The following is a 21,510-nucleotide window of genomic DNA, read 5'->3' on the forward strand; positions in this document are numbered from 1 at the left end:
CTGAAGATCTGAACTTTAAAAAATATGCAGGAGGAAGAGGTGTTTGGAGTTTATAGCTAGCAGGGCCTGGGGATACCGTCCAGCTAGATCAGAGATGTTCTGCTGCTGCTGGGTTGGCCTGGGCCAACCCATGGCTATGCCAATAGTTCTATGTCTTTTCCTGCCCTAAGGGAACTGCTCCTGTTTCCCTGTCCTCCGTTGCTCCTGTTTCTCTCCCTGACCCTCTTGCTCATGTTTCACCATCACTTCGGGTGAATCGATTTGAATCAATTCAAAACAAAAAAAAAATCGGCTTTCCGATTCGGCTGACCCTTCCCCCTCGCCCCCTAAAGCAGGAGCGGCAGCGCTGCTCTTGCTGGCCAGCCACTGCCGCACCTGCTTTAGAAGGCGAGGGAGGAGCCTCAGCCGGTTAGTGCCAGTTCCCCCCCCTGGCGTCCGACTTCCTCCCCCCCTGCATCTCGTTTTCCTCCCTGGCCTCCCTGCACCGGCGTTTACCTTAACGAAGCAGCCTGCAGCAAGATCGCGATGCCCGCAATCTTTGCACTGCTTCGGAGCTGTTTCCTCCGCCGCAGTCCTGCCCCTCCTCTGGTAGCATTTTACCTGGATTTCCAGACTTTTCAAATTTTCTGTGTTTTTTTTTTTTAATTTTAGATTTCTGAATTGTTTGTTTTTCTAAACCTGAGCTCAAGGCAAATTACAAATTCAAATGCTGCTGTTCGGTTTCCGTCCAAGAGAGCTCATAGTCTAAGTTGTACTTGGAAGCAGGAGAGGATAAAGTGACTTTCCCATGATGACAAGGTGCATTACATAAAGAAACAAGATTTTAACTCTGGCTTTCAGCTCATGCCTCTAACTATTAGACTACTACAATCTGCTCTCACTTTGTGGTTTCTGTCCTCTAATCCAGTGGTTTTCAACCCAGCCCTTAGGGACCACCTGGCCATATCACGTGTTCAGGATATCCACAATGAATATGCATAAGATATAATTGCATACTTAAAAGGCAGTGCTTGCAAATTAACCTCATGCATATTCATTGTGGATACCCTCAGAATTTGATTAGTCAAGTGGTCGCTGAGGACTATGTTGAAAACCACAGCTCTAATCCTTACTTTGTTCTCGATCATCCCCCACTTAAGTTTAGGAAATCTTTCTTGTCTTTCTTGCCCCAGGACCTCCATGTTTTCATCTCGGAGAAGGAGGACTTTACAGACTTCAATGCCAGTTCCGCTCTCTTCTGGGGACAGCGGGACCTGGTCTTTGGCGACTGGGCCAGTGGCGAAAATGGAGATGGTTGCTACCAGCATTATGATGAGATCAGAATTCCAGATGTAAGTAGTAGCTGCAGGTTCTGCTGGCTTTTAGCAAATTCTATTCTCATCTTTACAGGACTATAAAGGAAGAATGGTAGGCTATAAATAATGGTGACTATGCATGTCCATAGAATGGTGATCAAATTAGCAGATAAGCCAGAGTGAAATAACCAAAGTCAGTTTATTGTTGTGGAGACACAGAACATATACAAACACCTGACACAGGCCATGTTTCGCCCATGCAAGGGCTGCATCAGGGGCTTAGTAAAAATGTAATTGGTAAAATCATAATACAAAACAAACGGGAATGTATAAAAATATAAGACAAAGTGAGAGTACATACCCAGGTGGTATTTAAATTCTGCATTGCCAACCAGGTTGCAACTAAAAAAATATTGAATTTAAAAGTATGGTAGTTAAGAGGCAGCCCTCTAATTGCTGTTAACTGATTGTGGATTACTGCCATCTTTAGGAATGTAATGATAAGGAGCACCGTTGTATTCTTTCTGTATTTTTTTTTCAATATCCGAGCACTATCTGGGTTTTTTTTTTGTACTCTCATTTTGTCTTTTTAAGCACCTTTTATGTTGTCTAATTACTACTACTACTTATCACTTATATAGGTGTACGCAGTGCTGTACATTTTTACTTTTATAGACGGTCCCTGCTCGGACGAGTTTACAGTCTAACTTGGACAGACAGACATGACATATAGGGTTGCAGATGCAGAACCCAAGATAAGAGGAGTTAGGAGTCAAAAGCACTCAAAGAGGTGGGCTTTTAACTGGGCTTTGAACACTGCCAGAGACTGTGCGTATGCTCCCTGGTATCTGCCGTCACGTCAATCGGATTTTCAGCCGGTGGGTAACGAGTAGTGTCAAATAGATTTGTGATCAGGTTGAACAGCTCCTTTGTATTGATTCCAAGATTCTAACTGCAGTTTGGTGTCATCACTAACATATGGTTAGGTGGTCTGAGCACTTTTATTTTTATACTCATATTAAATTATATAAGGGCTGTGATTGATTAGGAGATTGAAGAGTTTCATCACAGAGTTGGATAAGCTATTCCCCATTTGGTTGTAGTGATGTTCAACTTCCAAACACACTCAGAATGGTGCATAATGGTACATGTTCCCAAAATGTGAGAATGAGAAATGTCTTCAAAATATGAGGTTACATCTTGGTTAGACAGAAAAACATGTCATATCAGCATGTGAAAGCTGAAATGCTTGGCAATCCGAGCAGATGATCTTTCTGAACAACAAATACATTAATCACTGATAAGGGTTCAGTTCCTAGCTAGCAAGCCTCACCAGGCTCTTCTAATAAGAGATTGCTAGTCAGACAAAGCAATGGTCAAATTGAATTGCCTATGAAACTATGCAGTGCTGATATTGTTTCTCAACCTGGGGTACACGTGGAGGCACGCGGGTTGCCTGTTGGGGTACGTGGTCTGGCCGTCGCCAGGGATCTCTCCCTGCCTCTTGCCGGGAATCTCTGCCTCCCCTCCCCTCTCCCCCCACTGAAGCCACCGCTGTCAGGATGCCTCCATCTGCACACCCCCAGAGCCGACACGCTCCATAGCAAGGACTAAAGAGCTGCATGGAGTCAGGAAGCCCATTTCACATTTCTACCAGTTTATAAGCGAAAGATTGACTGAGTTTCCCAGCCAATTTAATTCCTTTGAAGGAAGGGAACTATATTTGTCTATTTTTCTATAGTTGACACTATATATTCTGAGGTGACACTGTATATTTTAAAGCCATCTGCCTTGACTTCTTTGAAACCCCCAACCCCCAAATATAAATGATAATTAACATTTTCTCTGCATACAGTGTGCTTTGTGTTTTTATAATTTTGTGGTTACCATTATGTATTAATAAGATTATCATGTATGTACTGTATATGAAAAATGGATGGAAGAAATTGTATTACAATTAGTGCTATTATTATGGGGGGTGGAATCAGGGGCAGAGTTTGGGTGGGTCGGGCAGAGCTTGGGCAGGGGTACTCGGTTGGTATTTTTTAGGCTTAGGGGTACTTAGCTTGAAAAGGTTGAGAAACACTGACCTAATACATTTTTTACATGTTCATTGAATAATTATTAGGAATTGGGGGTATTCAAACTAGCCATTTTTGCTTGTTTTGTTTTGCTTGCTGTAGTAGGTTTTTAGTTTTTGTTCAGCTCAATTTAATTTTTAAATCTCATCTGTGTAAAAATCCAAGATGCTGTTATTGGACTGTTCTGTCTTGCAATATTGCTGAGGTGGTTATTTATGCAGATGACTCAATAAAAATGAGTGTGCCAAAAAAAGTGAATTGCTTCTGGATTCTCATCCATCCTTTTTTTTTGCCATTTCAGAGTGTGCAGCACAATGGCTCCTTGTATGTTCACGTGTACCTCACAAAGAGTGGCTTCCACCCAGACCCCTCACAGAAAGCATTGTACAGGCGACTGGCCACAGTGCACACATCACGAAGTATGATTGCAAGATCATAGATCCAATTCTTTGTCTACCTCCCTCCCACTTGGGCTATTTCTGTTCTTTCTTTCTCTCCTCACCTACATGGGCTCACCTTTCTAGTTGGATTTCAAGCAAATAGCATTCAAACTGAGGCCGCTATTGGTTAAATGGTAGAGACTGCTTATTTTGCTATGATTTGGGATATGGCCTTGCTTATTTTTGCTCAGGAACAGCTTAACAGCCTGCTTAGGGCTGATATCCAAGGCAACGTTCTGGGCTTATCTTATATAAAATCACTAAATCAAACTTCATTTCATCAAACAATTTATATCCCCCTGTTTCTCTTTGCATTTATCAACTCCCACCTTTTATTTCCCAGGTTCTACTGTATCATTCTGATCCTTTCTTCATAGCCCAATTTCTGCCTCCCAGTGTTTCCTTGTATTTTCAGATCTTCCGTTCATCATAATTTCCTCTGTTTTGTGAGTCTTAGCTGTAATCTTTCTTACTCCTTCCTCTCTGTGTTGACCTCTTTGCTGATATGTGATCTCTGTCTTGCAGTGCTAAATAAATATAAACGACGACGATTTCTAAAAACTAAAAATCTCCTGACAGGGGAAACTGAGGCTGATCCAGAGATGATCAAGGTAAAGTCAGAGTATATGGGTCCTAGAGTGAACTACTGGCTTTAAAGGCTGTGGTAGCTATTAATAGAACAATTTTCCTACAGAGGCTTTCAACACTACATCTGAAAGGAAATGTATGGCCTCAAATGCTTATGTATACAGTATATTAAAAACAGACAATTCTTACTTTTACTCATTTCACTTGAAGGAGGGGAGAGTGATGAGAAGCTTGTGTGAAGGAGGGCCCTTGAATTTGATTGATTCAGAGTTTGGGGAATATATTAGGGCATATTTGATCAGCTGAGTTCTCACCTGTTACTTTTTCTTCATGGTTAGAGTGGGCTGAGGTGCCAGCTGAGCACAAAAGGCCAGGAATGGGGCACTGCCTCTAAAAAATATAAGCGCAAGAGTGGTTGATCATTGGAACAAGCTTCCAGTGCAGGTGATCGAGGCAGACAGCGTGCCAGACTTTAAGAATAAATGGGATACCCATGTGGGATCCCTACGAGGGTCAAGATAAGGAAATTGGGTCATTAGGGCATAGACAGGGGCTGGGTAAGCAGAGTGGGCAGACTTGATGGGCTGTAGCCCTTTTCTGCCGTCATCTTCTATGTTTCTATATCATAACTTCTGGAGACTGACCTTACAGCACAGTGCACTCTACTTGAAGAACTGAGAGTAGTGAAAAAGAAGACCCATGTAAGCTGAGGAGTATAGATAGTCTCTGTGAGGATTGTCTTAGGCCAGGAAGTTCCTTGTGAGGAGTTGGACATTAGGGAAAGAATGGACTCAAGAGGAGGAACAGGTTCTGTGGGCTCCAGAATAGCAACTCAGATCCCAATTATATTTTATTGCAGAGAGCAGAGGATTTTGGTCCTATTGAAGTGATTTCCCACTGGCATCCGAACCTGACGATAAATATTGTAGACGATCATACACCATGGGTAAAGGGCAGTGTGCCGCCTCCACTTGACCAATGTAAGGATAATGAACACTCTTGATCTTGTTTCATACTCTTTGGCCAAGTCCCTCTAATCTCTCTCACAGAAAGAAGCTGCTGTCACTGGTTCCAGGGCTTAACATATATCTCTCATGCTTTTTTGCACTGTAACTCTGCCTTAGATTGTTTGCACATTTTTCTGCACCCCTCATTTCTTTGTATGGTTGTGGATCACTTATCTTGCATGGGAGAGAGTGGACCAGAAGGTGAACATAAGACTAGGGGATTTCATTCCAGGCTCGGCATTGATGCCTTGCTCATAGCCCCATGGAAAGAGCATTGGCAAATTGCAAGGAGTCTGAAGGACTCAGGATAAAGGGAACCAGTGATACTGGAGGCAGCTAAAGCACATTTTGGTTCTTTATTATCAGAGTTTATGAAAGTGAAAGTATTTTTTCCTGCATTGTACTCTTTTCTCTGAACTGTCTCTCCTGCCCAATTGCAGATGTGACGTTTGATGCTGTGAGTGGAGACTATTTTCCCATTGTGTACTTCAATGATTATTGGAACCTGCAGAAAGATTATTTTCCTATTAATGAAACCTTGAAGAAACTGCCCTTCCGCATTTCCTTCTGCCCACTCTCACTATGGCGCTGGCAGCTGTATGCTGCTCAGAGCAGTAAGTCCCCGTGGAATTTCCTGGGGGAAGACCTCTATGAGCAATCAGATGAGGAACAGGACTCTGTGAAGGTAAGCAGAATCCTCCTTGATGGATCAGATTTTAATCTGATTAACTTCTTTTCTGTTGGCTCTCACATTTAGTACTTAAACCTCCTATACTTGACCAAAGAGAGATTCTCATATATAAACAGGATTTAAGTGGCATATATGGTGCTTAGGAAGAACTCCACAGAGGACTGCAGTGTGGAGGTTCTGCTGACTTTCTGTCTTTTTCCAGGTTGCTCTCTTGGAGACCAATCCATACCTTCTGGCTCTAACCATTGCAGTCTCTATTGTCCACAGTATATTTGAGTTTCTCGCTTTCAAAAATGGTAAGTTTACAGCTATTCTTTTCCCATCTTTTTGTGTTTTTGTGGTTGAGCATCTGGAATTAGCCTTGAAAATAGCTTCCTGAGAATAATGCAAAAAATGATTGTAGATGTAATTGGGGGTCATTGTCTTAAGCTTTTTCCATGTGTTAAGCCTATTTTACATGTAGAAAACAGCTTTTATAAAATTATGCAACTGAATATATATGGCAAAAAGGGCACATTGAAAGAGTCTGCATATTTTTGTGTGATCTATGGAGCATAATTTGGGCAGAGTGGAGGCAGAGTTATGATGTACACATGTATAGGTGTATTATAAAATATATGGATACATGTATAGAGTAATTGCAGAAGTATTCATCTTTTGGGAGCAGGTGTGAAGTGCAAGGCTATTTATGTGCCTTTTTGGACTTCACATAGGTGTCCTGTCATAAAATTACCCTCAGCAAAGCTGAATACAGGCTGACTGGTCCAGCAGTTTAAAAGTTTTTATATGGGATCAAATTCAGGAAGACAAAACGAAGAAGAATCTATGAGTCTGCAGTAAGTGTCGAGCAACAAAATCCAAAAGAAAGACTGCAGAGTTGATGTACAGGATACAGGAACTTTATTAGGGTCAATAAAATGTTGTTTTCCAAAGGATGGATCACCTTTGTTAGAAACTAGGACCCGACACGGTCCGTGTTTCGATTAACACTTTTTCCTCAGGGATCCTATTGTAAAATATAATGAAATTAGCTGTAGCATGTGTGTGTATTCTTAATGCTGTGGTTACTGAAAAAAAAAGATTAAAACACATATCATAGAGCATTGGAGTTGTATCCGAAGAGGTGTTGTTTCTGCTTCACTCGTCACACATTGGCAGGAACTCAGCCACACCATCAAAGAACTTAAATTTTTGTTTTTAGAACATTCAAAACCAAATGGAGAGGTGGAGACATTAATCAAGTATTACTTCAAGCAGAGCAGAGAACTATCTTTGAAATAAGAACATAAGAATAGCCTTACTGGGTAAGACCAATGGTCTGTCAAGCCCAGTAGCCCGTTCTCACGGTGGACAATCCAGGTCATCAGCACCTAGCCAAAACCCAAGGTGTAGCAATATTCCATGCTATCAATACAAAGCAAGCAGTGGCTTCCTCCATGTTTTGCTCAATAACAGACTATGGACTTTTCTTCCAGGAACTTGTCCAAACCTTTCTTAAAACCAGTTACGCTATCCACTCTTACCACATCCTGTGGCAACGTATTCCAGAGCTTAACTATTCTCTGAGTGAAAAAAATTTCCTTCTATTGGTTTTAAAAGTATTTCCATGTAACTTCATTGAGTGTCCCATAGTCTTTGTAATTTTTGACGGAGCGAAAAATCGATCCACTTGTATCCGTTCTACTCCACTCAGGATTTTGTAGACTTCAATCATATCTCCCCTCAGCCGTCTCTTTTCCAAGCTGAAGAGCCCTAACTGTTTTAGGCTTTCCTCATACGAGAGGAGTTCCATCCCCTTTACCATCTTGGCTGCTCTTCCTTGAACCTTTTCTAGCACCACTATATCTTCTTTCTCAGGGGACCCTCTGTCACCAGAGGGCATCCGCTCAAACTCAGGGGCGGGAAATTTCATGGCGACATCAGGAAGTACTTCTTCACAGAAAGAGTGGTTGACCGTTGGAATGAGCTTCCAGCGCAGGTGATCGAGGCCAGCAGCGTGCTGGACTTTAAGAATAAATGGGATACCTATGTGGGATCCCTACGAGGGTCGAATGGGAACATCAGTCGCTATGTATAGACTTAAGAGGATGGGTCAGCAGACTTGATGGGATGATCGAGACCTGCATCGTGTTGAACTTTAAGAATAAATGGGACTTTAAAAATAAATGGGATGCCTATAGGGGATCCCTAAGAGAGTCAATCAGAATAAATAGTCACTAGGTATAGACTTAAGAAGAAGGGACAGTAGGGTGGGCAGATTTGATGGGCTATAGCCCTTTTCTGCCGTCATCTATGTTTCTATGAAAATTAAATGCCCCTACAATAGATTTCTTTTGCGACGTTACTTCCAGTATCAGCTGAAATTCGATTACGTTATGATCACTGTTTCCCAGCGGACCCAACACAGTTAACTCCCATACTATGTCTTGCATTCCACTAAGAACCAAATCTAAAATAGCATCCCCTCTTGTCGGTTCCCGGACCAGTTGCTCCAAGAAGCAGTCATTTATGACATCTAGGAATTTTACTTCCCTAGCACTCCCCGATGTAACATTTAACCAGTCAATGTTGGGGTAATTGAAATCACTCAGTCACCTCAGGTAAAGGGCATGTAAAACCACCAGATAATCAATACCCTATATGGAACAAACAGGGGACTTAAAGACATTGCAAGGCCTCACCAACACATACACATGCTTCATTCATTCATTAGATGCACTTTTATGTGATATGATTAATGGAGGTCTATTTTTTGTCTTCTTCTCTTTCAAACGATGTCAAATGTATATCCTTATATCCCTTCTGGACTATACAATCATATGATATTACTTTTCAGATTCTAAATTATGCATGCTTCTTCTGTACAAGTCGTCATCTCACATGGTGACTATGCAATGCCAGCATATACATTATCCCAGGACAAGCAGGCAGGTATTCTCACTAATGGGTGACGTGATCCAACGGAGCCCGATGCGGATGCCTCACAAGCAGTCTTGCTTGAAGAAACTTCAAAGTTTCGAGTCGTCCGCACCGCGCATGCGTGAGTGCCTTCCCGCCCAGCACAGGGTGCGTCTCTTCAGTTCTTACTTTTCCGCGGAGCCGAGAAGTCAGTCTTCGACTCTCCGCGTGAAGTTTTTTCACTTGTACCTTCTAAAGTCCGCGGTTTTGGGTTATTTTTCTCTTAATCACTGATTTTTGTCGTTCTTTATTGTTTAAAAAAAAAATAAAAATTTCTTCCATCCGTTTGACCGGGTAGGCCACGTGGCCGCAGCCCCGCGGCTTCGATCTTGCAGCGGAGCTTTTCCGCCCTATGTCCCGGCCTATCACCGGTTTTAAAAAGTATTCTAAGTGCCAGCGCGCGATTTCGCTTACGGACCCTCATCGACGCAGTATTCGGTGTCTCGGGCCTCAACACCTTCCGAAATCATGCCGGCCTTGCTCCACACTCAACGCACGTGCTTTCAAGCGTCGTTGCGTCTTGTGGGAGTCGCTGTTCATAGAGTCCTCGATGGAGCCGTCCTCATCGAAGGGACCTACACCTCCTACATCATCCGCGGCTCTCCAGACTCCCGCCTCTGCGGCCTCGAGTCTCCTCAAGCCTGCGTCGTTTGTGCCGGCTCAGACTCTAGCGCCCGCTGCGATGCCTTCCTCTGATCCTCCAGGTCAGGTAGCACAGCAGCCCATTCCACCGGTAGTGCTAAAAGTGCCCAAGGCTTCTAAGCCCAAGCACTCACACACTGCCCCTAAGGAGAGCGAGGCCCTTGCAGGTGGTCCCATTGCTGATGCGGATCCATCCTTGCCGGCCTCGTTCCAGACCTTACTGGAGAAGCAATTTATTGAGCTCTTCACCACTATGGGGCCTAAGCTTCTCTCCCAAATTCAGCCTGGGCACGCGGAGGCCTCCCGCGAGGTCGAGCCGCCTCCAGTGCCTCAGCGGTACACACACTCTCTACAGGGAGCAGAGTCTCTGTGAGTGTCTGATCTGGCATCGATGCATGCATCGCAAGGAGCAGAGTCTTTGCCCATGTCTCCATTGGAACCGATCCACTCGAAGCAAGGAGCAGAGTCTTTGCGAGTGCCTCCGTTGGAGCCGATTCACCCGATACAGGGACTCGAGCCTCTACGAGTACCTAGGGGCGATCCCAGCCACCCACCTCTGCTTCAGTCAACCACTTCCAGCCCCATCCACTATCTGGGGGCCTCAGCGAAGACCCACTCGCCTCGTCCATCGAGGCCGGTTTCCAAGCACAGTTCGCATCATCGATCGAGGCATTCATCGAGGCACTCATCCAGGCATGCCTCGCCTCATCGGAAGCAGCCTTTTCTGGAGTATTCCCCACCGGCTACTTCACCTCCTCCAATGCCGGAACTCGAGGACACGCTGGGGTCTTTATCACCACCACGATCCCCGTCCTCATTGGATCCAGAGGCCTCGACGTCCTCGAGTCCTTCTCGAGGCCCTGCTTTGGCCGACCAGCTGTCCTTCTCCTCGTTCCTCCGGCAGATGGCAGCTGATTTGGACATCCAACTGGACACAGGGTCTAAATTTTCGAAGGAATATCTGGAGACTATGCACCTTCCTCAACCACCTGCTGAATCCCTCAAGCTTCCTTTACACAAGTTGCTGGATCAAACCTTTGTGCGGTGCCTTGAAACACCTTATTCCATCCCCGCCGTGCCGGGCAAGTTGGATGCCAGGTACCGCACGGTGCACCATAAAGGGTTTGATGGTTCCCAACTCTCCCATCAATCCCTTTTGGTGGAAGGAAATAAGAAGAGAAACAAGCACTGGCAAATTATATGCAAAGCATTGATAAAGAAAGCTAAGAAAGAATATGAAGGGAAACTTGCCAAAGAGGCCAAAAAAAAACAACTAACAACTCATAGTAACAATTTCTTCTGATATATCAGAAGCTGGAAACCTGTAAGGGAATCCATGGGACCGTTGGATGATCAAGGAGCAAAAGGAGAATGCAGGGAGGATAAGGCCATAGTTGAGAGACTGAATGAATTCTTTGCTTCTGTCTTTACAGAGGAAGATGCAAGAGATCTACCTGAACCGGAAATGGTTTTTAAGGATGATGATGCAGAGGAACTGAAAGAGTGGGAGTGTGTGGCACAGTGGTTAGAGCTACAGCCTCAGCACCCACAATGTACCTTGGACCCTGGGAAAGTCATTCAATCCCCCATTGTCCCAGGTATATTAGGTAGAGTGTGAGCCCACTGGGAGAGATTAAGGAAAAATGCTTGCCTACCTGAATATAAACCACTTAGGTTATAAGTGGTACGTATATAAATACTAAAAATAAATGAATAAAACTGGAAGAGGTACTAAGCCAAAACGACAAGTTAAAAAGTGATAAATTACCTGGACCAGATGGTATGCATCCTAGGGTACTAAAGGAACTCAAACATGATCTGTAATTTGCCACTAAAATCATCTGTAGTACCTGAAGATTGGAGGGTAGCCAGTATTACGCCAATTTTTAAAAAGGGATCCAGGGGAGATCTGGGAAATTTCAAACTGGTAAGCCTGACTTCAGTACTGGACAAAATGGAGGAAACAATTATAAAAAATAAAATTGTGGAACACGTAGACAAATATGATTCAATAAGACAGAGTCAGCATGGGTTCAACCGAGAGAGAATTTGCTTGACTTCTTTGAAGGTGTGAATAAACATGTGGATAAATGTGAGCTGGTTGATGTAGTATATCTAGATTTTCAGAAAGCTTTTGACAATGTTCCTCAGGAGAGGCTCCTAAGAAAATTAAAGAAACGTGGGATAGGTGGCAAAGTTCAGTTGCAGATTAAGAATTGGTTATTGGACAGAAAACAGAGGTTAGGGCTAAATTAGTTATTTTTCTCAATGGAAGAGAGTAAACAGTGGAGTGCCGCAGGGATCTGTACTGGGTTCGGTGCTATTTAACTTATTTATGAGTGATCTGGAAACTGGAATGACGAATGAGGTGATTAAATTTGAAGATGACACTAAACTGTTCAAAGTTGTTGGTGTTTTTGAACTTTCCCTGCATTTTCCAAGACTTTTGGATGTTTCAATCTCCAACTGGGGAGTGGCTTCCACTGATACTTGATTCAGTGAACATTTTGATTCAGAAAAACAGAGCTCATATGAGAGAAAATGGAGTTTTTGAGCCCATGAAGCTGAACTGAGGCTTTTTCTCCACTTTCTTTTTCTTTTCTGGTTTGCTTGTGCTCCTTTTCTCTCTGTTTCTGCTTTGAATTACAATGGTGTATTTCCTCTTATTTGTGAGTGATTATTTGGCAGTACTGAGTGGAATTGTAGGGGGTTCTATTGATATATTTGTATATATTTCGGCAATTTCTTCCACCTCACACAGAGATCCTTGAGTTTATCAATATGGTGGAGGACATTGTATTCATATACCAGCTGGGGATTGGGGCTCAGGTAAACCAACAAGTAACAAAGCTCATACTCTATAATGAGCTTTGTTAATTGTTGGTTTACCTGAGCCCCAATCCCCAGCTGGTATATGAATATAATGTCCTCCACCATATTGATAAACTCAAGAATCTCTGTGTGAGGTGGAAAGAATTGCCGATAGGTCTGTGGAGGCAAGTGGCATTAACCAAGATGGTATTATTTCCCAAAATACTGTATCTCTTGCAGACAGTACCGATCTGGATAGTAAATAAAGATGAGCAGAAGTTTCGATCTATTATTACTTTCTTTATCTGACGGGGTAGGCGAGCTCGCATTAGTTATAGCAAGTTGGCCCTAGAAATGAGGATGGGAGGCTTGAATTAATCAAATTAGGCACAAAAAAAATCAACTCAAACCAAAAAAATGTGGGTCAACAGTTCAAAAGGTGACTCTGAGCAAGGGGAGTCATGGTGTTTCAAAATGGCTCCCATATGCGCTGAAAAGAGCGCCCTGGCAAAGAAGAAAAGTCCTGAATGTCTCTTCACTCCCACATGAGAAGGGTAATCGGGCAACACCTCCATAGGGAAAAATCTGGAGCATCCATCTTCAACCACTTAACCCGTTTTGAGCTCTTTGGGGACAATGGGATAGAAAACTAAATCAATAAATAAGTACCTAGCTAGATCTCAAGTAGTAAAACAGATTTTATACTGCTTATCCTAGTAATAAGCAGTGGATTTTCCCAAGCCATCTCAATAATGGCCTATAGACTTCTCTTATGTATATGTTCTGTAATTTTGTTCTTTATAATAGACTACCATTTTGCCCAGCAACAACGTCAGACTTACCAGTCTATAATTTCCTGGATTACCTCTGGAACCCTTTTTAAAAACTGGTGTCACGTTGGCCACCCTCCAGTTTTCTGGTACTATGTTGATTTTAAAGAAAAATTACTAACAGTATCTCTGCAAGTTAATTTTTCTGTCAGTATTCTAGGATGTATACCATCCCGGTCCAGGTGATTTGCTAAAGTTCAATTTTTCAAAGTGTGTTGAATAAAATATTGTATATATCTAGTAGCAGTATAGAAATGATGAGTAATTACTGTTCTCCAAGGACAAGTAGGATACAGATAGCCTCACATGTGGGTGACATCTTCTGATAGAGCCCTACACAGCAATAGCTCTCTAAGATATTAGATGATGTTAGGTAAAAACCTGTACGGTCCATCGAGTCTGACCTATAAGATAAACTCATGACTTGTGATATGATATAACATATTCATACTTGATTTATCCTTGCCATTTTCAGTGCACAGACATAAGAACATAAGAAATGCCTTCACCGGATTAGACCTTAGGTCCATCTAGTCCGGCGACCCGCACACGCGGAGGCTAAGCTAGGTGTTCCCTGATGAAGACCTTGTTAACCCGTATCCCTCAATGTGATTTGCAAGAAGGTGTGCGTCCAACTTGCCTTTGAATTCCAGAATGGTGGTCTCCGTCACAACCTCCTCAGGGAGGGCATTCCAAGCGTCCACCATTCGCTGTGTGAAACAGAACTTCCTGAGATTTGTCCTGGGCCTGCTGCCCCTCAGTTTCAGTTCATGACCTCTTGTCCATGTCACATTGGACAATGTGAATGACGGTGTTTCTTGCTCTAATTTGTCGAATCCTTTTAGTATTTTAAAAGTCTCTCTCATATCCCCTCGCAGTCTTCTCTTCTCGAGGGTGAACAATCCCAGTTCTCCGAGGCGTTCTTTGTAGCTCAAATTCTCCATACCTTTTACTAGCCTCGTGGCTCGCCTCTGTACCCTCTCCAGCAGGGTTATATCCTTCTTTAGGTAGGGAGACCAGTGTTGGATACAGTACTCCAAGTATGGTTTGACCATAGCTCTGTAAAGTGGCATTATGACATCCGCCAATCTACTCATGATTCCCTTCTTTATCATGCCCAACATCCTGTTTGCTTTCTTGGCCGCCGCTGCACATTAAGCCGACGGCTTTAGGGTCCTGTCTATCAGTACCCCCAGGTCCCTTTCTTGTTCACTCTTTCCCAGTGTCACACCTAACATTTTATATTCGTGTTCCTTGTTTTTCCTGCCCAGGTGCATCACTTTGCATTTTTCTACATTAAACTTCATCTGCCACTTTTCCGCCCATTTCTCTAGCTGTATCAAATCTTTCTGGAGTTCTTTGCTATCCTTTTGTGACCCAACTGCCTGACATAGTTTTGTGTCATCTGCAAACTTGATTATATTACTTGTTGTTTCCTCTTCTAGGTCGTTTATGAATATATTGAATAAGATGGGCCCAAGAACCGAGCCCTGGGGCACACCGCTTGTCACCTTCTCCCAGTCTGAGAACTTCCATTTATGCTCACCCTCTGCAATCTTTTCTCCAGCCATTTGCCTATAAATCTCAGTATGTCACCTTCTATTCCATGGCTTTGTAGCTTCCTCAGAAGTAGAGGTCTGCCCAGCTCTGGCTTTACTTCTCAATTATTGGTGTTTTGATCTAATCGTTTGGTTCCATTTCTTCTATACAGGATTCCTTTATCTGTATCCTGTGCATTTTTGAATTCCATATTTTCATCTCCATCACTCTCTGTCTTCAGCAAAACCTTTTGGAGAGTTTTACCATGCATATGTGTGCCTTTATGCCTGTAGCTGTCATGCAGTTGCCATGTCATAGAGCTCTACTTTCATACTTCCTTGTGTTCCTCAGTGCAGTTCTGGTGATATTTTGAGGCATTTTTTGCCATATTTTGTGTACTTTTATTGAGTGAGTCTTGCAAATATTGTGTTATGTCATCCCCCCTCCCCCGACAGTTACCAGTTTGGTTTTCAGTCAGAAGATTTTTTTTTTGGGGGGGGAGGGGGGCATTTTGTTAATTTATTTTTTCAGTTGGCTCAATTCTCAGGTATATCTTCAACGTTGAGTAATTTGATTTTACTGCTGCTGCTGCATTTGGGATTTGTCCCAGAATAAAAGTTCCCTCTAAATAAATATTTGGCACTGATAAAACTTTTCCATCAATATTAGCATCAGAAATATTAGTCTCTGTGGCTCTCAGAGCTGCATTGAACACTGGGGAGACATGAAAATCAAGAGTCCATTGACTTTGAGCACCAATAGAGGCCATCGAGATTGATCAAAAGCACCTAAATAAACAAACATTATTCAGTTCCCTCATGAGGAAGAGGAATGGATTCGTCTTCATCTTCATTGGTGTTGAGTGACAAGAATGCTGGACATCAGATGGATACCAGGATGCACTGGCATCAAGCCCTTTTGGAGTTCAGTGCTGAGAACATTGAAGCATCAAGCTTATATAATAATAATAATAATAAACTTTATTCTTATATACCGCCCTACCATAAGTTCTGAGCGGTTTACATAAAAGGAACACTGTACAGTACATTCAGTGATGCAGCTTAGTAATGTCCTTGATGAGCTCTAAATGTAAGGACTGCTTATCCTCTGTTGTGATGTGGACAGCCTCAATGGAGCTGAGACCTAGCTTTTGATACACCCCAAGTAACTCAGGAGGGCATAGCCACTCTGGCTCTGATGCCCCTGCTTTTGTCTAGGGCATCCTTCAAGTAGTAGCTCATGAAGAAGTTAAAACCAATGGAGTGCTTCTTTTCTTGCTAAGAGGCTGCCGCTTCGACAGTCTTTATGCTGAGGATTGAAGTAAACCAATTGATACTTGAGAGTTATTCACTGCTTGCAGAGGATCAATTGACACTGAGGCCTAGAAAGGGCTCGGAAGCAATGCTAATCAAACAAGTGTTGATCTTCAGTCCATCTGGAGAGGAAGCTTCCTGATTCTTCAGCACCCTCAGTTCAGGCCGGTCCAAAGTTCAGTTGGGTCATTCCATATCAGGTGGACCAGGGGTCCATGTTCAGCTTCCTCCAAATTGAACAAAATTTTATGTTGATATTCCATAGGGTATCAAAAAAATTCATGCAAAATTTTTTGACTGGATCTCTATTGGTTCGAGACTTACTGGCAGCTGAATGGAGGTTATCCTCAGAGTTCTTAGGGCTCCACTGGATGATATTACTCGCATGTGGAAATACGTATCTTGTTGTCTTTAGAGAAGGCCTGCTACAAGTAAGTAATTTTGTTTGTAGTGCCAATGTGTATTGCAGAAAGGGACAGGAGTAAAAAGTTCAGGATGTATTGTTGATCTACTTGGACAGTAGGATAGTAGATATGTAATAAGGAGAAGATGACTAAAGGGTTCCCTGTCCTCCCTCCACCCAGGAAGTGCTCCACGCACATCCTATGCTCTCTGTTAAGATGTTTCAGTGTGTATTATATGCCATAATATATACCGTTTGAATATTTTTGCTGCTGTAATTGTCTATTACCTATGACCAGTTCTACGTTGCTTTGGGTGAATAGGTATTCAATGCTACTTTACCCCTTCTGTTTTGTAGACATCCAGTTCTGGAATAGCAGACAATCTCTGGAGGGGCTCTCAGTGCGCTCAGTGTTTTTTGGTGTCTTTCAGTCCCTAGTGGTCCTTTTGTACATCTTGGACAATGAAACAAACTTTGTGGTTCAAGTCAGTGTCTTCATTGGGCTCCTTATTGATTTCTGGAAGATCACCAAAGTCATGGATGTGAAGGTAAGAATTCCATGTATGTCCCTCATCTGTGCTAGTTAGCTGCAATTCCTGCTGTTAACAGGCTGCTTGTTAGATTTTGACCCTTCCTCTTTCTTTTAAAAACATAAAATATAATGGCAGGTAAGGGTAATAAGATTTATAGTACTATATGTTAGGAATTTTTATACCACCTATACTACTGCTGTATATCTAGGCAGTGTACAAAACAATATATAAAACAAATAGAATAAATTGATAATACGAGGGCAAATCAGAAATTAAATGCAATTGTTCAATTATGCAATAATCAGAACAGAGCTAGAAAAATGCAATATATGTACTCATATAGTGCCTGTTGGATAGTTCGTCCACGCACAGTTCAGCATTTGTCCTTTAATCGTGTGGCAGCCATGAGGTCAGAAACACGGATGCTCCATTGCAAGATTGCACCATTGAAGAACAACATGCAGTAGTGTGCTTTCTTTGGACAGAGGGCATGAAACCTGTGAAAATTCACCATCAGATATGGGCTTAATATAGACATAGCACCAGGAATCAACAAAAGGTTTATGAGTGGGTAAAAAGGTTTAAAGGTCGTACTGGCCACCCATCAACATTGTGCACACAAAAGCACATTGACAGGACAGATGCTTTGATTAGAGAAGACCAACGGATAATGGTGTCTCAGTTGGCTGCAAATTTGGATATCAACTATGGATCTGCATTTGCCACAATGCATGATGACTTGGGATTAGAGAATGATACAGGGGAAAATTTGTCCCTGCCCCATCCCCGCGAGCAACTGTCTGATCCTATCCACATAAGCCTTGAATAGGTATGATTTTATATTGAACTTATTTAAAGTATAAAAAGAAACAATATTCTGTACAATTGTCATTTTATAAACACAAATAATACAGAACAAGGATAAGAACATAAGAATTGCTGCTGCTGGATCAGACCAGTGGTCCATCATGCCCAGTAGTCCGCTCACATGGCGGCCCTTTGGTCAAAGACCAGCGCCCTAACTGAGACTAGCCCTACCAGCATATGTTCTTGTTCAGTAGGAACTTGTCTAACTTTGTCTCGAATTTCTGGAGGGTGTTTTTCCCTATGACAGACTCCGGAAGATCATTCCAGTTTTCTACCACTCTCTGGGTGAAGAAGAACTTCCTTACGTTTGTACAAAATCTGTCCCCTTTCAACTTTAGAGAGTGCCCTCTCGTTCTCCCTACCTTATCTACTAAGTCTATCTCCTTCAGTACCTTGAATGTTTTGATCATGTCCCCTCTCAATCTCCTATGTTCAAGGGAGAAGAGGCCCAGTTTCTCTAATCTTTCGCTGTACGGCAGCTCCTCCAACCCCTTAACCATCTTAGTCGTTCTTTTCTGGGTCCTTTCGAGTAATACCATGTCCTCTTTCATGTATGGCGACCAGTGCTGTACGCAGTACTTCAGGTGAGGGTGCACCATGGCCCGGTACAGCGGCATGTTAACCTTCTCCAATCTGTTCTTGATCCCCTTCTTTATCATTCCTAGCATTCTGTTCGCCCCTTTCGCCGCCGCACATTGCGTGAACGGCTTCATCAACTTGTCAATCAGAACTCCCAAGTCTCTTTCCTGGGAGGTCTCTCCAAATACTGCCCTAGACATCCTGCATTCGTGCATGAGATTTTTGTTACCGACATGCATCACTTTACACTTATCCACAAACAACAAAACCCCTGTCTCTCTTACTCTCCCCTTCACAAATATCTCCTCCACTATCGAGAAAACTGAACAAGCCAAATTACTACAGAATGCTATATAGAAAAATCAAGCTAACAGAATACTTCAGCCACACATGGCAGGAATATTGTTAGGGAGTGCAACTAGGGCAACTTCCCCCTGGTCAGAGAGAGAGACCTAAGCCAGCTGGAAGCTAAAGAAGCATGGCCTGGGCTTTGTAGTCCCCAGTTATGTATAATACCAGTTCTAGCAGGTTACATATTTCAAATCTGATACATTCTAATCACAAAATAGAAAATAAAGTTATTGTTTTCTACCTTTTGTTGTCTTATCATTTTGTTCTTCAAATCATGTTGGTCTCAGGTGCTGATCTCTTTTCTTTTATCTTCTCTTAACTCACCTGACCATTTAACATTTCTTTCTCCATGCTCACCATCCATTTTCTATATTGTTCCCCATGTTCAATATTTCCCTTTTCTGCCTCCTATACGTTTGAATCTGCCCCACAGCTTTTACACTCTCTCCACCAGCCTTCCCTGGACCTTTCTACCTCCCGAGTTCAACCGGGAGCAGCAAAAACAGAGCGGGAGCAGGGCTAAGCACCCCCAGGGCGTGGGAGCGAACTCCGCCCCTCGCCTTTGCACCACTGAGCCAGTTGGAAGGCTCAGTGGGAACAGACCGGCAGTTTGAACTTGCCCCACAGCCTTTACAGCCAAAGATCGCTTCCACCTGTCGGGCTTGCCTCTGCCCACCCAACGACCGGTCTCCCTTCAGCCCACTCTGGGCCCCCAAAAGTTTTAGCTCTCTAACAGCTCTTCAAGGCAGAGGAAGGAGGAAGCTTCCGCCATCCTCGTCCCTCCTTCCTCCGCCCGACACCGCTGGAGCAGGAGTGATCGGCTCTGCCTCTGCTCTTCTCTGAACTCTGCCTCCTGCAGCCCACCCGAGAGCTGCTGAAGTCCGTGCAAGACCGTGCAAGCACGTTTGGGCTCCCTTCTGCCTTAACTCACCGCCCTCCCCTTCCTTGGCTTATCGAGATCCTCTGGGGGCCTCCAGACTCACAGCTCTCCCTTGTCTATCCCTCCCAACCCGGATACTGCCCAATGCCAAATTTTATTACTGTCTATACTCCTGTTTAGATGCCAAATTTTATTACTGTCTATGCTTTTGTTTAGTGCCAAACTATATCACTGCCAAAAGTTTCGCTAATATTCACTTTTCTGTTGCCCCTGTTCCCCCCCCCCCAGCACATCCTTGGGCTACACACAAACCTTGGCTGCACAATCTTTCCGTTAACTATCTACTGCCCCAAGTCTCTCCGTTTTAGGCTCCATGTGTAAAGTGCTTAGCTGTTAATTGCGTTCACCGCTAAGGCTCCTCCTCTGAACAACCCCCAAAAAACCCTCCCAAAAAACCACCTCTCTTCCCTACTCTTGGCTCTTCACTCAGCCAGCCTAATTAAGTCCCCTGCTCCTTCCTTAGCTAACACTAATCCCCCCTTGCTGCAGAATTCACGCACCAACCATCTTGTCCTAACCCCGCCATGAATCCACCCTTCTGGCTCCTTCTCTTCCTATTCTGTTCACCTCTCTATACTTCCCTCTGTCTGAAACCTCCCTCTCCCAACCTACTCGACCCCACAATTACCAACAATATCTGACCTGGCCTCAGAATCCCCACACTGACACGCACCAGAAATCCCCTTTTCGAGAAAAACCCCTGAAAAGTCAACCAAGATTCACTAAAGCCCTTGCCCCCTGCCAATCTTCCCAACGCTGCCTCTGACTCTCTCACCCCAGTCCTGACACTTTATTGCAATGCCAGATCCGCATGCAACAAGACCCAAATCTTGAAGGACCTTCTAGACGAGCTCGACCCTGGATTCCTGTGCATCATGGAATCATTGATCGCCAAAGACGATTTATTTACACAAAATGAACTCCTCCCCCACGGTTATCAAGGCCTCTTCTCTCCTAGATCCAGTCGAAAAGGAGGCGGACTGGCACTCCTCTATAAATCTTTCTTCGACGTCCAGCTCCTCGAGAAGGGCACTCACGCCTCTCTAGAATATATGCTTGCCTCTGTCAATGATGAACTCCGCACTTACCCATTGGGCATTTTGTTACTATATCGCCCACCTACCCCTTGGATCAACTCCTCCAATCTCGTCTTTGAAGCCATAACAAACGCCTTCCTTAAATTTCAAAGACTACTGATCGTTGGTGATATCAATCTCCACCTTGACAATACCAACAGCAAGGACACGATTGAATTTAACAACTTCCTTACCTCTCTAGGTTTCCCCTCACCTACCTCTTCTCCAACCCACGAAAAGAGGCACACACTAGACTTCACCACTTTCCTTGATCTTACCGCCTTCAAAATCAACCGACGACACTCATTGGGAACAAGTCCCTTGGTCTGACCACTTCTTAGGGGCTACCCATCTCCCCATTTTCATGTCACACCTCGAATCCCCATCCCACTCCTCCCATTCCATAACCTTCCACAAAAAAACTTCGAGCATCCTATTTTGGTCCAAATTCCTCAACCAACTCTCCTCCAATCCTAAGCCTACAGACTCCGAATCCTACTGGCGCAACTGGATCTCCCTCTCAGAATCCATCTACCACTCCCTTGCTCCACTAAACCATCTCCTAC

The 21,510-nt window shown here is 43.5% G+C and overlaps 1 protein-coding gene across 2 annotated transcripts in view; it reads left to right on the forward strand.

The window, feature by feature from the left end:
- The window catches only part of CLPTM1 (CLPTM1 regulator of GABA type A receptor forward trafficking), a 67,635-nt gene that overhangs the window by 15,089 nt on the left and 31,036 nt on the right, over positions 1-21,510 (forward strand). For both annotated transcript variants that reach the window (XM_033956729.1, XM_033956730.1), the window contains exons 4-10: positions 1,173-1,331; positions 3,678-3,795; positions 4,342-4,427; positions 5,264-5,384; positions 5,852-6,096; positions 6,305-6,398; positions 16,956-17,146. In XM_033956729.1, the coding sequence (XP_033812620.1) occupies positions 1,173-1,331; positions 3,678-3,795; positions 4,342-4,427; positions 5,264-5,384; positions 5,852-6,096; positions 6,305-6,398; positions 16,956-17,146 (1,014 nt within the window). The remainder of the gene's footprint in view (positions 1-1,172; positions 1,332-3,677; positions 3,796-4,341; positions 4,428-5,263; positions 5,385-5,851; positions 6,097-6,304; positions 6,399-16,955; positions 17,147-21,510) is intronic.

Source organism: Geotrypetes seraphini, chromosome 8 (assembly GCF_902459505.1).
Source record: "Geotrypetes seraphini chromosome 8, aGeoSer1.1, whole genome shotgun sequence".
Classification (NCBI taxonomy): domain Eukaryota; kingdom Metazoa; phylum Chordata; class Amphibia; order Gymnophiona; family Dermophiidae; genus Geotrypetes; species Geotrypetes seraphini.